The following is a 21,389-nucleotide window of genomic DNA, read 5'->3' as shown; positions in this document are numbered from 1 at the left end:
TGAATTGGCTTTAGGACACTTGAATAAAACAAAAAAGAATGTACCAAAGTACAAAGCACATTCTTTCTGTTCCTCTTACCTAGGAATGCCGCCATGTTCATGACTTGACTGAACACACAGCTCGCAGGAGGAGCATCACCTGCAATGCTTGAAAAGGATGGCATGCTTTACAATCACCATCTGAAACTCTGTAACCCTCTTAGCCCTTCCTGGGCCCCAACAGATCAATGATGGAGTTACCTTATGTATGGAGGGTGCTTCACACCAGGCCTCCTGGGTAACAGAAAACACAGAGACTTGGGTTAATCCACAGACATTCATCCAAGTAAATCTTGCCCGTGTCACAGATGTGGCTAAATCTTTGGGTGAACAATAAATTCTTCAGCGATAAACTTTACCTTTCAGCTGAATTTAATGGTAAAATCTTGTCATCTTCTACAGCTATAAAGTACCTATCAAGAAAGAATGAGAAGTTTATACAGACCAATGTAAAACCAACCAATCAACCAACCAACCCAAGAACTAACAGATTGGTTATACTGGGTCAAATTCATTCTTTTCTTTTAAAAATATTTGTTCTTTTCTTAAAACGAAGACAATGCTTTTTTTTTTTTCTTTTTGCTGGTCTTGGGGCTTGAACTCAAGGCCTAGAGACTGTACCTGATTTCCTTTTGCTCAAGAATAGCACTCTACCATTTGAGCCACAGTGCCACATCTGGCTTTGTCTGCGATTACTAGAGATAAGAGTCTCACAGACTTGCCTGCCTTGGCTTTGAGCTGAATATCTGGGATTATAGCCATGAGCTACTGACACCCAGCTAAATGCTTTTTAACTACTTCTTTGAGGCTCAAATGCCATTATTAATATTTATCTGACTTTCAAAACACCTCCAAAATTCATAGTGATGACTATAATGTAGAAACTAGAAAACAAATAAGTAAACTTTGAGCCCAGCCCTGGTGACTCATGCATATAATTTTATCTAATCAAGAGTCTGAGATCTACAGGATCCCTGTTTGAAGCCAACCTGGGAAGAAAAGTCTACAAAACTCCATTTCCAAAACAATCAGGAAAAGGCTGGGTTTTGTGGTTCCAAATGGTAGAGAGAGCCATGAGCAAGCAAACTGAGCAAATGCAAAGTCTTGAGTTCAACCCTAGTCCTGGCAAAATAACAAAAACAAAATGAAAACCAAGAAATCCTAACAACTTTGTGCAAATAAGACTTTAGAGTTTCTAATTTCTTGGGAATATGTGTCCACTATTCTTTTATTTCTTTTTCTTTTTCTTATTTCCTTCCTTCCTTCCTTCCTTCCTTCCTTCCTTCCTTCCTTCCTTCCTTTCTTCCTTCCTTCCTTCCTTTCTGTGTTGGTACTGATTCTTGAATTCAGGACCAGCACTGTTGCTCAAATGTTTGCTTACAGCTGGTGGTTTCCCTGAGTCACTCCTTCAGCTGGGCATTTTGCCTGTTAGTTGAAGACAAGAGTTGCAGATTTTTCTTCCCAGGCTGGCATCAAAGCATGATCCTCAGATTTCAGGTTCCTGAGTAACTAGGATTAAGGAGTGAGCCGCTGTGCCTTTTGCCCATCATTCTTAGTGAACTTCAAGAAACTAAAAAAAAAATTTCCTTAAGGTGAATGTTAATTGAAAGAAATAAAAATGGGTACATTTACATGGTAAGCCAGGGCATATAATGTATTGATGGTTCTGTTCTGTTCATGTTTACGAACATAATATGGACATAATACATTTAATCAAAATAACTCCTGGACTAAAAATGGAACTCATAACCTGTCTATGTCAAGTGAGAAAATGTTGCAAATACTGAATTCCTATAACCTGCTTACTAATGTACGTCACAGCAAGAGCAGATCAACACAAAATACAAGCAGCATTCTTTTTGTACACGTATTTGTATTTTATTACGGCAAAGGTGAAAACGCCACCTTCTCCACAGCAGCAAACAGTAAAATTTATCCCCAAAATAACTCAGCACAAAACAGGTCTGTTTCAGAATTAAAAAAAAAAAAAAGAAAAGGGGAGAGGGGAACTTTACATGAGTTTTAAAACAAAAGAAATGAATCCACCCTTAGCTGCCCAGCCCAGCTGCCACCCCTGCCCCCCTCCCTCCCGGGAGCGTGGATGGGAAGGCTGGGTTTAACTGGTGTCCATCTGAAACAGAGGGAGGAAGTCACTCAGAAGGTGTGGGTGCCTCGGGGGACACACTGTGGGTTCCCGCTGGGACTTGGGGTGGTGTTCTCCAGGACCCACTCTTGCATTGTAGGCGTCCAGTTGTGAGTCCAGCTCCTCCGCAGAAAGCTACTGCTTTGAATTCTTCCCAGTGCCTCTGCCTCGGCTGCCTCCAGGGTTCCCCCCTCCGAGTGCCACCCCCACTGCCAACTGCTCCGGAGCCACGGTTTCTAGTCATGCCTGTTTATGCTTTGTGCAGGTGTCCGCTGTGGGTCGATCTGAGATGTGACAAGCTGGATGTTCCGGGGGTGGCCGTGAAAGGCACACGGTTGTACTGCTTCCTAGCCTTCAGGGCATCTGCCTTGCCCAAGCTGTGCCCAGAGCGGCCGTGAGGCACGGCAGCCTTCTTCAAGGTTCCAAACTCAGCAAAGAGTTCCTGACACCCCAGACTCCAGATTTGACACCAGCAGCTTGCCCCGGAAGCCGCTGTCCAACAGATCCCGCTGCCATTTGTCTGGAAGCTGCTTCCGTCTGCTGGAGGAGGCCGGCCGGTTCCGAACGGGGCCGCCGCCTCGGCTCACTCGCGTGGCGGCCTGCGCTGCGCCGCTGCGCCCCGCTGGCCCCGGTTCAGCCATGGCGGGCACGGAAGAGGGCCTGGCCGGAGTGCATGCCACAAACTGTATTCTTTAAGACCGGCTTCACATAATTTATCCATCAGACTCACTATTTATTTTGAGTTAAAAAAGGATGAGAAAAGCCAGGGGGACTTGAGAAAGATTGAACTAGTAGTAAATAGATTATTTAAACATATTTAAAGGTTGGGCATTAATGGCTCATATATCCATGATCTTACTTAGGAGGCTAAGATTTGAGGCTCTCAGTTAGAAACAAGCTTGGGCAGGCAAATGTGTGAGACTCTTATCTCCAATTAACCAGCCTTTCTCCCCTCCCAAACAGAGTTGTGGCTCAAGTAGTAGAGCACCAGACTTGAGCAAAAAAGCTGAGGGACAACCCTGAGTCCTTGAGTATGCTTAGTGATGTAAGTCAGGCCCAGAGAAACAAATGAAACCCATATTTTCGCTCACAGACGGAAGAGATTTCTAATGTATAAATACACAAGTAAACACATACAGGGTCATATGCAAGTATACACAAATGTGCAAACTGAAGTATGTATTAATTCAAGTATGGCATGCAGGGGAGAATTCAAATGACGTCACTCTGTACAACCACTAACTCAATAAAATGAATACTGGGAAGCTGGCAGTTGAGATGAAGCTTAAGGAAAAAGGTAGGATGAAGAGAGGAAGAAGGGAAGTACTGATCAAGATGCATTGTATTCCATGTGTGTGTGTGTGTGTGTGTGTGTGTGTGTGTGTGTCCTGGGGTTGAATTCAGGGGAACACCTGAACTTTTGTGCTCAAGGTTGGTGGTCTACCACTTGAGCCACAACTCAGCTTCTGGCGTTTTGGTGGTTAATTGGAAATAAGAGTCTCATGAACTTTCCTGCCCAGGCTGACTTCAAATTTCAGTCCTCAGATTTCAGCCTCCTGAGTGGCCAGGATTATAGGCGTGAACCATCAGCTCCAGGGTCCTGCTTTACACTTTTAACTGATACGTTGAATGGTAGTCCCTTTGTACAACTACTTAAATATAGTAAAATGAAATGCTTGTAATCATTTGTAGATATATTTATGAAGATATTCCCTACCAAGGCTATTTTAAATTTATATTCAACTAAATTCTGAAAATATCAATTAAGTACATACTCACACTATCCACAGCCCAGCTGAAGTAAACAAAGTAAACACTAGAGGCAGAAACATCCACACACTGCATTTCTTCCCATCCATGCCTGTGCCACTGTAATAAAAAGAATCATTAATTAGCTCATCGATAATGAAGACAAAAATTCACCCGACTTTTTAAAATCATCAGGAAGTCCGCCATGATTCAAATCTGTCATTCTTGCCTTTTCCTTCCTTCCTGTGGGAGAGCCACTGAAGTTAACACATATGATTACTACCTAGTGTTACATTAAATATTCCTGTCTTAGGAATGACTTCATGGAAAATTCTTATAATAACTGATAGCAACTTGGGAGGCAGAGATTAGGAGGATTATGGTTTGAGGCCAGCACAGGAAAAAAAAAAGTTAAAAAAAAGTTAGTAAGATCACATCTCACCAAGGAAGTGGGGCAATGTAGTATATGTGTGTCTTTACTGCTATGTGGGAGGTGCAGGATTGCAATATCAGCAAAAGCATGAGAGACCAGGGCTAAGGGTTGACTCAAAGAGGAGCAGAGCCTACCTATCAAATGCAAAGCCCTGAGTTCAAACAGAAATATCCATATAAATGAAGGACAAGAAAAAAGGAAGAGGGCTTTTATACTGTGTGTAGTTAAAAAAAAAAGCAGAAAGGGCTTTGAATTAGGATTTTCTGGAGAGGCAAAAGGTACAAAAGGCATACATCAGCCACCTTTTAATATTCTTACTAACATTTGTGGATTTATTGGTCTGATGTGTACATTAGTCTATAATCTGGTCAGCAGCAGCATTAGAAATGTGTGGTTACTAAAGAAATTAGCAACATAGTGGGGAATGACAAATGCTTTGCAAATCTGAACTTTTCTCATGACACATGATTGAGCTGTCTTGGTGGACTCAGATGAATGCTGAGAAAAGCAATGCATTAAATTAGCTCCAAAAAATATAGATGTTGAGCATTTGGGGGTATGACATCTTTTAAAGCAAAAACACATGCATAGAGAAAATCTCCCTTCTCCCTACACATGCTTTTAGGCCAGCACAGGCACAAAATGTTTATAAGACTTAATCTCAACAGAAAAAGCTAGGCATTGTAGAACACGCCTGCCATCTTAGCTCCAGTGGAAAATATAAATAGGGAGTCATGGTTTAGACAAGCTTGGGATAAAGAATTTCATACTCTCTCAAAACATACTATCTCAAAATTAAAAAGAGTGAAGATAGGGCTCAAGCAGTAGAATGCATGCTTGCAAGTATGAAGAATTGAGTTCGAAACCTGGTACTACCAAAAAGAAAAAAAAAACCTACTCCTCTATTGAAATGAAAACTTGGGAATTTTAGGATTTTCTATGAAAAATGATAAATAGCAAATTAACTCTTGATTAAACACCTGATATCTTACATATGCCTAAAACAAACTAAGAAATAACCAGATACAACAAATTCCAGTCCTGAGAAAGTAAAGTAGCCCTGTGACCTCTACTGCTTTTCTAATAAACCATGGTCATGTGATTAATATATATTTTTTTTTCCTGGAGTTGGAACTCAGGGCCTTGCACCTAGGCACGTGCTTTACCACTGATCTACAACAGCAGCCTTTGTACAGCATTTCTAGTGAGCATAGCATCTCTAGTGAGCTACAGTGTTTGTTATTTTGACATTTGCAACTAACTCCCACAAGTTCACTTATTGCATTTGAACCAGCCTTGAATGTTTCTGGACACCTCTGGTGATACTTCTGTCATGTGCTGGGACTCTCAGGACCTTCAGAAGTGAACACTAGAGGACAGTGATGCTCCCAAAAGCCTTTGAACCAGTGTCTCCTGCAAGGTGTCAGAACCAGCCTGCTTGATTAGGGAGCTCTTTGTCTTTCAGATCAGGAGACAGATATCAGCCAGACTGTTTGATTTTCAACAGCTATAACTCTGTCTAAACACCTGTCTGCAAGGAGTATTAAACAAATGACTGAAGTGTGAAGTTGAAAGTGCAGAAATACTTTCAACAAATTGAATCTACTTCATGATTATTGATACTCCACTTGTGCTCGGTGAGTTCTCGTAACTACAACTATTTAGTCACATCAGTTTATACTATATAGAGAGTCGTCCTTCGTTATCTGGAAGGATATATTCCAAAATCCTCAGAGGATGTCTGAAGCCATGCAGAGCATTGATTCTAGATGTACTATGCTTTCTCCATTATGTCCATTTTACTTAAAAGGAAGCCCTTTGTGGCTTGTTTGGCATTTATGGATTGCCAAGATCACCTGTTATGCTTTGGGCCATGATTAAGTCAAAGAGGAGTTCCTAAAAGGCAAATTCCCGCTTTGTGGTAACTAAGAAGGGTGCAAAGCAATTAATGGGCAGCTAGCATATACTGTGTGGATACACTGGACATGGGGTTATTCAAGTCCTAGGCAGGATAGAGTGAGATGGCACAAGATTTGATTGGAAATGCTTATTTCTGGAATTTTCCATTTAAGATCTTTGGACCATAGTTGCCTGTGGGCAACTAAAACATGGAATGTAAAACTATATATAAAAAGTTGAGGGGCTGGAAGTTTGGCCTAGCAGGAGAGTGCTTGCCCAGCATGCACGAAGACTTGGGTTCGATTCCTCGGTACCACATACAAAGAAAAAAGCTGAAAATGATGCTGAGGCTCGAGTGGTAGAGCTCTAGCCTTGAGAAAGTCCAAGGACAGTGCTCAGGCCCTGAGCTTAAGCCCAGGACTGGCAAAAAAAAAAAAAAAAAGCTGAGCTCGGTGGCTCACCCCTGTAATCCTAGCTTCTCAGGAGGCTGATATCTGAGGATCATGGTTCAAAGCCTAGGCACAAAAGACCACAAAAGACTGTGAGACTCTTATTTCCAATTAATCACTAGAAAATGGGAAGTAGCGCTGTGGCTCCAGGGATATGGTGGTAGCCTTGAGCTGAAGAGCTCAAAGACAGCGCTCAGGCCCAAAGTTCAAGCCCCATGACTCACCAAAAAAAAAAAAACTATAAAGAGCACTACTGTAAAACATATGAGATAGAAGCATATGACATTGTAGAGGAATTCACATACAAGACATACTCAATGTCTATAAATTTATTCACATCCAAACTTGTAAGCTCTTCATAAAGTTACCAATTATATTCTATCGTGGCCAAGATGTAGAGGAAGCACAGAAAATAGGAGTGGAAAGACAACAGGTATAATAGTTACAATATCCCAACCTGCCACTGGAAAGGATGCTCTGACAAGACGAGTTATGACAAGACGGTTATGCTCTAGCTCCCAGCCTCAGCTTTGCCAGAAGCTGACTCTTGGGCCTGGGTCTGTTATTGAACTATGTAACACAATTTCCCTATGTCTCTGCATGAAAAGTATTGAATTCAAAGAGAGGGTAAAAGATGCCAGAGATTTGAGGCCTTTCTAAGGTGGCTAATCCAGGTCCAGTGTTTCAGATCTTTGCAGTGATGAATGCTCCAATACACTCAGAATTGGTCATCCTCAGTGGACATGACAACCATTTTGACATTACATTGCTGATAGAATCATAATGCCAACACACTCATGTATGATGAGAAATAGAATCACTGACGATCACATTGGCTCTCCTCTTAGGAATGTCTGTATGGGAAATCAAAATTTGAAAGCAAGAAAGTAGATGAGGAGAGCGAAGGAGACGTGTGTCTCTGAGGACCTGCAAACACTCTACCTCAGCTTCCTGCACTGGTTTCCTCGAGAGCAGGGATGGCAGAAAACCACAGGATGGAAATCCAGCCCAGCTCCCACTAACCATGAGATTTTGGGCAAGTTATCCATTTCAGAAGCCTAAGTCTAATCACAGAGATCACTGCTATTTGATAAGATTTTTGTGGGGATTAATAATGACATCTGGAAAGGACTGCGCCCCAAATCCATGTCCCATACTTGCTTTCAACCAACTGAGCACATTAATGCTTATGTTAGGATCCGGATCCACATCTTGAAGGTCAGGGATTGGACCAGCTTAATGCTTTTTTTCTCTGTGCTCTCACATATCTAGAGTTACTTAGAGTTGTAATCTTTTTTTTTAGCTTTGAAAACATGGCTTTTTTGTTGTTTTTAATTAAAGAATTTATTAATGTTGATTTTTACATATTTTATAGAGCTGTAATCTTGTCCTACAAGTGGCTTTCCCCCAAAATTCAAATTTTAATATCTTGCTGTAGAAGGGTCTGTATTTCTGAGACGCTGGTGTTTCATTGTCTTCCAGCACAAGCTGTTTTTCCTTTGCTTAGTTTTGGAAATAAATGGAAGTAGCCAGTGGCTGACTGTGGTGTGACTGTGGAAGTCTATGGGGAACTGAAATGAGCCTGCAGAGAAGGGGGAACTACAGAAAAAGGTGTGTTATGAGCTAGTGGTCCAGGGCTAAATTGTTTCACAGTTGCCACTTAATGCTAATGAAGAACTTGATGTCCCAATTCTGAGAAAAACCAGCTGTATCCTTGGCTGATGACACATGAAATCCTCTCCTCCCCCTTTCAACTCTAAGGGGCACTTCATGCGATGGATAGTTGCATTATTAGCTTGAAATTTGGTACTTCTCTGGGATTTTTTAAAAACATTGGTTATGACTTTTATTGTTATTATTTTGAGACATTCACAAATACACAAGTACAAGAAATAATGTAATGGGAGAAAAAAGAAGTAATGCAGTGTATCCTTTACTCTGTCTCTTCAGGAATCATTTTAGGTAGATACTGGCTCTGATACAGTCTTTCAAATTTTGTCAGAGTTCCCTTGCTTTCTACACACTCCTTTAGTTGTATATAATTTTTGCTTCCTATATGGATTTATGTGACAATGTAATTACTGGCCATTTATGTATCTTCTCTGGAGAAATGTCTATTTAAATTTTTCACATATGTTAAAGCGGGGTTGTTTGGGTGTTTGCAATTGAAGGGTAGTTATTTTTATACTCTGGATAGGAACTTCTTATCAAATGTATGATTCACAGAATTTTCTTCCATTATATACGTAAGTTGCCATTTCACTCTGTCAGTGTGCCCTTTGATAGCAAAAACTTTAATTTTGATGAATCCCAATTCATCGAATCTTTCTTTCATTGAGTTGCTTTGGTGACCTGTCCAAGAAGTCATTGTCATGTCGAGGTGGCGGGGGGGGGGGTGCGGGTGTGTGCGGCAGTAATGGAGTTTGAACTCAGGGTCTGGTGTTTGCTAGGCAGATGCACTGCTATTTGAATCACATATTCAGATTTATTTTCTTTAACTATTGTTCAGATAGTTTTTACCTGGGCTATCCTTGGTCTGTGATCCTCCTATCTATCAATGACTTTCACAGAGCTGAGATTACATGCAGACACTAGCTCACTTGGCCATGATTGTACATCCAAATCTGTGATCTGCTTGTACTTTTGTTGTTGGTGGTGGTGGTGATGGTCTTGGGACTTGAACTCTGGGCCTGGGCGTTGTCCCTGAATTCTTCAGCTCAAGGCTAGTGCTCTACTCCTTCAGCCATAGTGCACCACTTCTGGTTTTCTGCTGGTTAATTGGAGATAAGAGTCTCACAAACGTTTTTACCCCAGCTGGCTTTGAACTGTGATCCTCAGATCTCAGCCCCCTGAGTAGTTAGTATTACAGGCATTAGCTACTGGCAGTCAGCATATACTCCCCCCACCCTCTCTCTTTCTCTCTCTTTTGTTGGTAATGGGGCTTGAACTCTGGGCCTGGGCACTGTCCCTGAGCTCTTCAGCTCAAGGCTACCTACTGCCTACCCCTGGAGCCACAGCCCCACTTCATGTTTTCTGTGATAAATTGGAGATAAGAGTCTCAGGTTCTTTAGTGCCTGGGCTGGCTTTGAACCACGATCCTCAGATGTCAGCATCCTGTGTAGCTAGTATTACAGGTATGAGCCACTATGTCCGGCAATTATACTTCTTTTAACTATTTTTTTGTCTTTTTTTTCCCCTGCAGAAATGATACTTATTACCAAGCTATGAATTATCAGGCATTGGAGGGAGGGCCTGGGCAGTCATGTTTTTGGGTGTTGGCCCTTTTCCTCTATCATCGTGGCCTTGGATCCTGAGCTCCTCATCTAGCCACTCCTTGGCATGGACAGCCTTTGACTGCAGGTAGAAGAAGACACCCACAGATTTATCCTTCATTTTAAATCCATGTTCACAGTTCTCCTGGACCTCCTTGGGATTCAGCTTGGAGATGTTGAGGATCTGCTCGGACCCGTGGAGGCTGAGCCCAGGCAGGCTGGATGCAGGTGTGGATTGGTGCTCAGCACGTCCCTGGACGTCAGCTGCTGCCCAGCTGCTAATTCATGTCCCAGGGTCTAAGCAAGAAGAATCTTGGCAGTAGATATGCAGCACTGCTATGCTCTGGTTTGGTGCTCATGGCTATAGTGGTGCCAGATGAATAGCACTCACTCTGAGTTGCTATAGTTCAGTCAGTTCAGATGATGTACTTGACCAAAGTATGGAAAGACTAAGTAAATAGAGTGTGGATTCAATCAAGGCTCCTGACTGAGAATTAAAGTAAAAACTGAGATGGTCTCTATTTTCCTCCTGGATATTGCAAAAACAGAATGGCCAATCATTTCCAGAAATTACTATCTAAACTATAAATTCCATTATTTTCCTAGGCTAAGTGAACAGAAGGAATATTATATACTACTAAGAGTTTTTAGCTTTGTATTCTGCATTGTACTTTTTTTTTGTGGGTCTTGGGGCTTGAACTCAGCGTGGGCATTGTCCCTGAGCTCATCATCTCCAGGCTGCTGCCCTACCCTTGAGCCAAGCACCACTTGCCATTTTCTAGAGACTAATTGGAGATAAGACTCTCAGGTTCTTTTGTGCCCTGGCTGTCTTTGAACCTTGATCCTCAGATCTCAGTCTCCTGAGTTGCTAGGATTACAGGCATGAGCCACTGCACGTGGATGCATTGTGCCTTTTGTCCTATATTTACTCTGCTGAAAATAATCTTTCAGTATAATTTCATAGGGAAAATATCCTAAGGATTAGTGTCCCTATGTTTTAAGTGTTCAGTTATATCTGGAATGTCATATAACAACCTGACAAAAGGGCAGAAAGAGCCAGAATCACATAGTCCCTCTGAAAGAGATTCTGGCATTCAGATTGCCTTTGGAAGACTTTCTTCCAAATGGTCCTATTTATCTAAATGACCTGCAAAGCTGTTCCTCAGATGGTCAGATCTTCTTAGAGAGCGAGTGCTGCCAACTCTGTACATTTTTATCATGTGGTCTTCTCTTGCAATAAACGTCATTCCCCAAGTGAGTGATTTGCTTTCTTTTTCCCTGGCTGTGGTGTGAGGGAGACTGCATCGTGAGGACTCTTCTGCACTTGGAGTGAGATGCAGAAAACTCCTCTCCATCTGCTTTCTCCTATCTGCTCCTTTGCTGGCCTGGCACCTCTTGCTTTTTCTCCGAGAGAAAAATGAACTGAAGCAAAAGGATCATGTTGGCGGCCTCCATAGACAACATTCAATCTCATGGAAGCAAAGTTATACTCTACACCATGTGAGCCACGACCCCCTACTTTACCTAAAATCCCTACTTTAAGTTGATCCACAATGGGGGGCGGCATATGAGTTTTCATCCTTTCATCACTAGATTTCAAAGAGATTGTTATTACTTTATAAACCAATGAAGCAAACGAAGTCAAAGAATATCACACAGAAGGACAAGCTTTCTATTCTATCAAATGACAGTAAAATACTTCCAACCATGGATGGAAATGAAATCCATTGGGTCATTCATATTTGCAACTTTTAACAACTTCATCACTGAGAGACACCTCTAATAATGACTGATGTGGCACAAAAGTTAAGGTATAGCTAGGTACCAGTGACCCAAGCCTGCAGGGATTTGCTTGCTGCAAATGGAAAGAGGCAATGGAAAGAGAGGCAGCTAGAGTTGTGTATTCTGGAGCTGGATCACCAAGGCTTATAATCCCCACTTTGTCACTTATTAGTATGTGGCTTCCATTAAGCCCTCTCCATGGGTTGCTTTCTTCATCAGTCAGATGGGACTCATAAGGGTTTTGTGAAGACTGAAAGGGTAAGAGAAAGAAACTCTCAGAAGAAAGTGTAGCAGAGAGCCAGCCTTCCCATCAGTATTAACTACAACTACACATACATTTCGGCCAGTGATAAATATTGTATGTAACTGGTCCCCTAGATTCATGTGGCCTAGTGATCTCATAGTGAGTTTGTGGAAGTCCACTTTTGTGTTCCCACAGAATGAAATCATCAAATGACACTCTTCTCGGGATGTGGCCTGCTGTTAGTTGACTGCTCAAGGTCTTTGGCTATCTTTTTTTTTTCCTTTATAATTTATCAGGAAATGAGCTCTCTGCCATGGTAATTTTTCGTTCTGCTTTCCTGGCCAGCTGGAATGGGGCAGAAAAGATTAATGAGCTACTCACTAATGACCAGGAATGTCACAGGGTCTGTGAACTGACAGCCTTGTGGGACTCTTTTCCATGTGTGTCATGAGCAACTCCAAGATTTGGATTACGTTGTAACCCATTTGCAAAGGGGTAAAGAAAGATTTGCTTTTACTTTTGCTAAAATGTTCACAGATTCTGAGATATAAATCAGCACAAAGAAATATGCGAAGGAGTCAACAAATAGGTCACAAGCTAACAGCTAATCTCCCCCTCTTCCCCCCTCCCCCACTGAATCCTATGCTTAGGAAAGCACAATAGTCAAATGACCTGGCATCACCTTGTAAGTATTATTTAATCTACGATGTTGATCTACTGTGCTCTGCAGGGTTTCTTTGAGTATACTGGCAAGATATCACAAGTTAATGAAGAATTTCTGTGAAATATAACCATTCCCTAAAGAATATGATGATTTCTAATTAGAAACAGAGGTAACTGGTGTTTCTTTGATAATCTCTTGATTTCTAACAGCACTCTCTTTCATTCATTTGGCAGATGACTAAACGGTTCTGCTTGTGCTGTGGCCCACAGAGTTCCTGTGAAACAGATGGAACATACTGTCCCAGTGTCACTCATGTGATAATCCCAGAGGGAATTCACTTAGTACCTTATTAAATTTAATATAGTCTGAGGATTTCTATATTAAGAACCTCCTCAGAGTTCAATTTTATCTTCAACAATAATGATGATGATGATCAATATTGCCCAGGTGTGGTAGGCATACTCAACAACTCAGAAGTCATTTCTCTTTAGACTTCATCTAACAGAAAATAATTTCATATAGGACAGAATATGCTCAGCTCATGGTACAGTTTTGATTGGCTAGGCCAAGCATAGCTTTACAGTTTTTTTTTGACAAGTCCTTTTCTAGATTCCCCTGCATTTCAGGATGATGCAATATGAAGTCTAATGAGTAGCAAATGGAAAAGGCTGACACTTCTCATAATGATAAGGCTCTTTTCGGTCTTCTTTCCTTTCTAGTTGGAATGACATAGTGAAAATATAGTATCTAGGGCTACAGCAGACAATTCAAAGATTCATGAAGACTCAAAGTGGACAGTTGATGGCAGACCAGGAAAAAAATAGAACAGTCCTCAACCGCATTATTAAGGCACAAATATCATTTATATCACCATCCCAACTTTTTCTCTCTGACTGGTAATTTACTTTTATCAGCATACATTAGTTGTACAGGGGGAATTAACTGTAAAATTTCCACACATGGTGTGAACGATATTGTAATAGACGTAAGTATGCAGGGGTCTTTCTTGTGTTTTGTATTACTCATCTTTGAATAGACAACCAGTAGTGATAAGATGGGATAGGTATATTTTTAGATTTTTGTTGTTGATTTTGAGGATTTCCATGGTGTGTACACCAGCAGTGTGTGTATTTTTTTTCTCCCATTCTCACCACATTTGTCATTATTCCATTATTCCATGTAAATGTTATTTACATTTTAATATTTCCCGGGGAAAGGTTGATAGAAATTAGTTTCAAGGTTATGGATTTTTTAAAATTACAGAATAAAATTATTTTTATTTTTTAAAATAATTTATTAATATTGATTTTTACATCTTATTTCAAATGATGTGTTTAACAAACAAGTATTCAAGAAGGGAATCTCTAAATACAATCACTGGCACTTATGTGCCATATGTCATAGATACATATTAATACGTCATATTAATATGTCATAGATACATATTAATCTATGTAATAAAACATTATGTCTATAGAGTCATAAACTTTTATGTTTATGCAGTTGTGTTTATATTTCTAATACCATGTCCATAGCATTGGGTACACAAATATTGAGTCCTCTCTCTTGTACTGTTTGGATCTAATAGCCACATATTAAGGATACCATGCACCTTTTGTTCCTTTGGTCTTGACTTGTCTCACTCAACATGATTCGCTCTAGATTTATCCACTTCCCTGTGAATGCCATTATTTTATCTTGTCTGTTGGCTATAGAATTTCATATATACCACAATCCATATATATATATCTACACCATTTTTTGTATCCACCAAGCTTCTTTTAATGTAAATCTATCAAAGATTTTTAAAAAATAGTTTTATTACTTTGCTAATAAAACACTGAACTCTGCTTTCCCTTCTTCTATTCTGATTGGAAAAATGGCCACTCAATTAATGTATATTTAGCAGCTTCCCTTGCAAGTGTGATTCTGTTAGTAAACTCTCTCCAAAGGAATAAGATGGGAAAAGGCTCCTATTTTCTATTTTTCTTTTCTTTTCTTTTTTTTCAGTCCTGAGGCTTGAACTCAGGGCCTAGACAATATCCTCGGACACTTTTTTGCTCAAGGATAGTGCTCTGCCATTTGAGCCACAGCACCACTTTTGGCTTTTTTCTGAGTATGTGGTACCAAAGCATGGAACCCAGGGCTTCACACATGCTAGCAAGCACTCTGCCACTAGGCTATGCTCCCAGCTCAGGCCCCTATTTTCTAGATATTCATGCAAAAGTAGTTAGGGACCAATTGTATTAATATAAAATTTAAATTTTTTCATCATACCTTTAAAACTTTGCAAAAAAGTCAGTCACAAAAGAATTAAGACCATGTCTTGCATGTTTCTATTCATATGAAATGTCCAGAATAGGCAAACCTGGAGAGGCCCTCCTCAGCCTCAGGGAAACAGGATGGATGGTGGCTAAAATGTATAGGGGCTCTTACTTTTTTCTGGATGGAGTTTGCTATACGACTATTCTGGATTTAAACTCACAGTCTAGTTACTTTAGCTTCCTAAGTGCTAAAATTACACATGTGGCACTACCATGTACATCTGGAGTTTCTTGTAAGGATGATGAAGACATTCTAAAAATGTGTGGACAAGTCAATAATGGTGTGAATATACAAGAAGTCACTGAATTGTAACTTAAAACAAGTGAATTCTAAGGTATGTTAACTAGATCTCAGTAAGTCTTTCACCCAAATAGTCACTTTAGTGTTCAAGGTTTGGGATCATGTATGGATGTTCATCATGGCTTTTGGTCATCAACCAGGGTTGAAGTCATAAGCAGTTCAACTCTATGTTCTGTGAGTAGAAACATGACCTACTTTTTATAGATATCAAGTCGCTGAATTGCCCAGTTGAGAGATGTGTATTTTACAAAATTAAGTGATTTATGGTTCTATAATTGATTTTGTACCTTAGAAGAAAAAAAAAACCTTTACATCAGTAGAGCAATGAAAAAGTTTGGGAAATGAAGTGTCAATGGTGGTTTCACGTTGTAAATTTAAGTAATGTCACTAAATTGTCCATCTAAAAATAGCAAGCACTGGTAACTTTGTTCTGTATATTTCACTTCAATAAAATGTTTTTTTAAACAAACTCATTAGACTAGCTGTTACCATCTTAAACACAGAACAAGAGCTAGTGAGAATTTGGAGAATTAGGATCTTCATTCAAATGCAAAAAGTATGACTGCCCTGGAAACTTGGTGGTCCCTAAAAACTTAAAAATAGACCTATCATGTCATGTAGAAATTCTGCTCTAAAGTATATAACTGTAAGAAGTGAAAGTGAGGACTTGAACACATAACTGTGCATGCGAGCTCATAACATTATTCACTGCAGGCAAATGCAGAAACAACTCATGTAATCAACAGATAAGTGAGGTAAACATGCCTTATTCATTTGAAACATTATTCAGCCTTTAAAAAGGAAGGAAACGTTGACATATGTTACAAGACAGAGCATAATGCAGTCTATTAAATGAAACAGACCACTTACATAAAAACAAATACTGTACCATTCCATTTACATGAAGTATCTAGAGTAGTCAAATCTGTAAGGCACAAAGCAAACTGGAGGCTGACAGGTGAAATATGGAGTGGGGAGTTATCAATTAATTAGTACAGTGTCTCCTTTTTGTTTTGTTTTTCTTGCAAGCCTGGGGATTGAACTTAGGACCTTATGAATAGCAAACAAGTATGCACTAAACCACTAAGCTATACCCCATGCCAACGAATGTCATTTTGACATGGAATTACAATCTTTAAAACACCAATCAGAATCAGTTTTATGTTACAATATCTTACCACAACTTAAAAACATATAGAAAATGAATTTTAAAAATTTTGTCAAAGCAGAGCTCACACCAATAATACTCAAACTCTTCAAAGAAATTGAAAGCAAAGGCTCTTTGCCAAACTCATTCTATGAAGCCAGCATAACCCTCATCACAAAATCTGACAGAGAAAGAGAACTATAGACTCATTTCTTTGATGAATATTGATGCAAAACTGCTCAACCAAATATTGGCCAATCGTCTTCAACAGCTCATCAAAAAATTATACACTGTGATCAAACAGGATTGATCACAGGGATGCAAAGCTGGTTCAATATACACAAGTCAATTAATGTAATTCATCACATCAACAGGAGCAAGGATAAGAATCACATGATCATCTCAATAGATGCAGAAAAAGCATTTGACAAGATCCAACACCCCTTTATGCTAAAAGCTCTGGAGAAACTAGGAATGCATGGAACAATTCTCAGTATAATAAAGGCTGTGTATGACAAACCTACAGATAGCACTATAATTAATGGCAAAAAACTAAAGCCATTTCCTCTAAAATCAGGAACGAGACCAGGATGCCCACTCTCTCCACTCCTCTTTAATATAGTATTAGAATTTCTAGCCAGAGCAATAAGGCAAGATGCGAGCATAAAGGGGATCCAAACAGGGAAAGAGGAAGTGAAACTTTTCCTCTTTGCAGATGACATGATTCTGTATTTAAAGAACCCTATAGACTCCATTCCCAAGTTGCTTGAGCTGATTTGAAAATTTGGTAAAGTAGCAGAGTATAAAATTAACCCTCAAAATCAATGGTTTTACTGTATGCCAACAATGAGAAGAGTGAAGCAGAAATCAGGAAAGCAACTCCTTTCATAGTAGCCTCAAAAAAAATAATAAAATGCTTAGGAATTAACTTAACTATGGATGCAAAGGACCTTTATGATGAAAACCTTAAAAACCTGAAAAAGGAAATCAAAGCAGAACTGAGGAAATGGAAAAACCTTCCATGCTCCTGGATTGGAAGAATTAACATTATGAAAATGGCAATCCTGCCAAGGGCAATCTACAAATTCAATGCAATACCCATCCTTAGCAGAAAGAAGAATGCTGGAAGAATATCAATACCAAACTTTAGACTATTACAGAGCTACAGTAATCAAAACAGCTTGGTACTGGCACAAGAACGGGCCTGAGGACCAATGGAATAGAACTGAAGACACAGAAATCACCTAATCTTCCATAAGGGAGCCAAAAATTAGAATGGAAGACAGACATCCTCTTCAACAAATGGTGCTGGAAGAATTGGCTAAGCACCTGTAGAAAACTAAAGTTGGATATTCATATGGCACCAGAATTAATTCCAAATGGATCAAAGACCTTGAGATAAAATCAGATACCTTGAAAACTTCACAGGAAAGAATAGGATATATACATATTAGGACTCCTTGGCATGGGTCAAAACGTTCTTTATAAAGACCCAGAAACATAACAAATTAAAGAAAGTTTGGACAAATGGGAGTGCATTAAATTGCAGAGCTTCTATATGGCAAAGGACATAGCTAGCAAATTAAATAGAAAGCTCAAAGAGTAGGAAAAGATCTTCACTAGCCACACAACAGACAAGGGCCTCCCATCTAAAGTATACCTATAGCTCAAAAAATTGAACCTCTCAAAGGTACTATGTTATCTCTCATCTCTTTTGCTGTCTCTTGGTTATCTCATATTGTTACAGTATCTCACTTTGTTATCTGATATATCGGATATATTTGTATTTGGTTATTTGAAATTGGATAGGGAAGGGGGGAAAACAAGAGGAGGGGTGAGGGTGGGGGGGAGGGAAATGGGGACCAAGATGGGTGGAAGGGTATCAATGTATGTGAATCAATGCACCTTCTATCTGGCAAATATCATGTAACCCTTCTATTAATTACAATAAAAATATATTAAAAAAATAAAAGAAAGGGCCTGGAGTTTGGCCTAGTGGTTAAAGTGCTTGCCTAGCATGCATGAAGTCCCGGGTTCGATTCATTGGTACCACATACATAGAAAAAAGCCGGAAGTGGTGCTGAGGCTCAAGTGGTAGAGCTCTAGCCTTGAGAAAGTCCAAAGACAGTGCTCAGGCCCTGAGCTCAAGCCCAGGACTGGCAAAAATAAAATAAAATAAAATAAAAATAAAAAAACTGAATCTCTCAAAAAGAAATCCTCAACCATCTGATTAAAAGGTGGGCTAAAGATTTAAAGAGAGACTTCCCTGAAGAAGAACTAGGAATGGCCTATAGACACATGAAGAAATGCTCAACATCTCTGGCCATAAAAGAGTTGCAAGTCAAAACAACCTTGAGATTTCACCTCACTCCAGTTAAAATGGCCATGATTAAGAAATCTAATAATAACAGATACTGGCAGAGATGTGGAAAGGAGGGATCACTATTACACTGTTGGTGGGATTGTAAATGCATTCAACCACTATGGAAAACAGTATCTTCAAAAGACTAAACATAGAGGTCCCCTATGACCCAGCAATTCCACTACTTGGCATTTACCCAAATGTCCAGAAACAGGGGCATACTAAATCCACTAGCACAATGATGTTCATTGCAACATCATTTACCATAGCTAAGATATGGAACCAACCCAGATGCCCCTCAGTAGATGAATGGTTCAAGAAGATGTGGTTCTTTTTTTTTTTTTTTTTTTTTTGCCAGTCCTGGGCTTGAGCTCAGGGCCTGAGTCCTGTCCTTGGATTTTCTCAAGGCTAGAGCTCTACCACTTGAGCCTCAGCACCACTTCCGGCTTTTTGCTATGTATGTGGTACCGAGGAATCGAATCCGGGTCTTCGTGCATGCCAGGCAAGCACTTTAACCACTAGGCCAAACTCCCGGCCGAAGATGTGGTTCTCATACACAATGGAATTCTATGCTGCCTTCAGAAATAATGGCATCGCACCATTCATAAGGAAATTTGTAAAGACTTGGAAAAAAATCCTATTAAGTGAAGTAAGTCAGTCCCAAAGGAACATAGGCTCCATGGTCTCCCTCATTTATAATAATTAATACTTATCTAGGACTCTCCTAGCAGAGGATTACAATAGCTCAAAAGCTATGTACATAAGGTCATATAGGATGAGACTAAATGAAATGAACTCTAGAATATGGAAACAAGAGGTTTATCTTGTGTGATTGTTGTTCTTAATGTACTATGTTATTTCTTTTCTCTTTTTTCCCTTATGATTAATTCATGTGGTTACTGTACCTGATTTTGTTACCTGGTATATTGTATGTCTGTTTGTTTATTTGAAATAGGGAAGGGAAGAGGGGAAACAAGATGATTGGGAGGGATGGTCGAGGGCAACGGGATTAAAAACATGAGAAGGAGTATGAATGTGCAAGAAGTAATGTACCCACTTCCTGACTAATGTAACTGTAACCCCTCTATACATTACCCCGATAGTAAAATTTAAAAGAAATTTTGTCTGTAACAAGTATTTGTTCCTTACATAAAAAAACAGCAAAAAATTGTCATCTGACCTAAGCTGGAAAGCATATCATATTCTTAGAGTTAACAAAGGGAGATGCAAAAGAAGAGAGGTATTTTAGACCTGTGGGACTTTGAAGGGTTGGAAAAGCCACTGCCTTATTCAACCAGCCCAATATCAGCAATGAAAATACACACATAGCCACTAGCCCAATATCAGCAATATGCTGCCATCCCACTAAGTGATTTTCTTCAGAGGCTTCAATATGGTGAATTAGAGAAAGGGTGGAAGTCAACGAGGCATAGAATTGAAACTCGCCCATGTGTTGAAAAAAATGTTGACAAGATCTCTGCCAGGTAAACTGGAAGTAGGTAGATCAGAAGCCAGCTGAGCTTCTGAGAGCATCAAGAAAGTAAATATGGTCAAACCACGAACACCATGACTCCTGTTCTGTCAGATTCCACCTCTGAACCTGTAGGCAGTGGGCTGTCAAGGCCACCAGGAAGGCCAAGGAGGAAACTGAACAGGACCAATGGCCTCCCCCAAGGTCAAGGTCAATGGCAAAGGTGATCATCCTGGAGAGCAGTACAAGTATCTAACCAGGGAGTCTCCTCCTGTGGCAGGGCAGGACTTACTAGGGACGCAAAACTGCTGTACATATTCCTTTCATCCTTTTTTGCTTCAGTGGGAGTTTTAAACTTGTTCCACCATTGTAGAGAGTGTGAATATGACAATGTGAGAAAGGTACTGGTTACAAGATTTTGACAGCACTAGAAAGCACATCTGATTGCTCAGATGGCAATCTGTGATGATTCTCCTTTCTCTGGACATCTCCCCTGGACTGTTGCAGGGATGGAAGAAAGAACTCCATTTTTAAGTCATATTATTGTTGGATGCCTTGCTATACCAGCAGAATGTTTACTGTAGCTGGTACATTACATAATTCTCTAATGACAAAGCCACTCTGTGTAGAGCCACTTGAGAAATCCCAGAATTCTTAGGTGATTCTAATTTAACTAACTCTTTTCTAGGAATTAGGTGATACCCAAGAATCCTAAATGATTAGGGGGTCTCTGGAAGAATTAAGGTTAGGAAATGGCTTCCTTACTTAGTGGTGGCTAATCTTTTTTCTTTTCTTTTTTTTTGCCGGTCCCAGGGCTTGAACTCAGGGCCTGAGCACTGTCCTTGGGCTTTGTCAAGGCTAGCGCTCCACCCCTTCAGCCACAGAACTTCTGGCTTTTTCTGTGTATGTGCTACTGAGGAATTGAACCCAGGGCTTCATGCATGCTAGGAGAGCACTCTACCACTATGCCATGTTGCCGGCCCGACTAATCTTGAAATACATAATTTTACAATGATTCTTATAAACACACATATATTGTTTCCTCTAAAGACCTGGCTCCATTTTATATCTCCCAAATCAAATGTGTGTATATAGCATCCTTGGAGTGTT

At 40.0% G+C, this 21,389-nt stretch overlaps 1 protein-coding gene and 1 pseudogene across 1 annotated transcript in view; both read right to left on the bottom strand.

Moving 5' to 3' along the window:
* Positions 1-21,389, bottom strand: part of Tmem150c (transmembrane protein 150C) — a 64,186-nt gene that overhangs the window by 13,698 nt on the left and 29,099 nt on the right. Inside the window, exons 2-5 of the mRNA XM_090343997.1 lie at positions 3,962-4,051; positions 399-452; positions 241-273; positions 80-147 (exon numbers count right to left, since the gene is read on the bottom strand). Of these exons, the coding sequence (XP_090200123.1) occupies positions 80-147; positions 241-273; positions 399-452; positions 3,962-4,041 (235 nt within the window). The 5' untranslated portion in view covers positions 4,042-4,051. The remainder of the gene's footprint in view (positions 1-79; positions 148-240; positions 274-398; positions 453-3,961; positions 4,052-21,389) is intronic.
* On the bottom strand, positions 1,883-2,823 carry LOC150055526 (THO complex subunit 4 pseudogene; annotated as a pseudogene).

The sequence above is a fragment of the Megascapheus bottae genome, chromosome 13, assembly GCF_031878675.1.
Source record: "Megascapheus bottae isolate mThoBot1 chromosome 13, mThoBot2.hap1, whole genome shotgun sequence".
NCBI classification, from domain to species: domain Eukaryota; kingdom Metazoa; phylum Chordata; class Mammalia; order Rodentia; family Geomyidae; genus Megascapheus; species Megascapheus bottae.
This window is presented reverse-complemented; position numbering and strand designations above follow the sequence as displayed.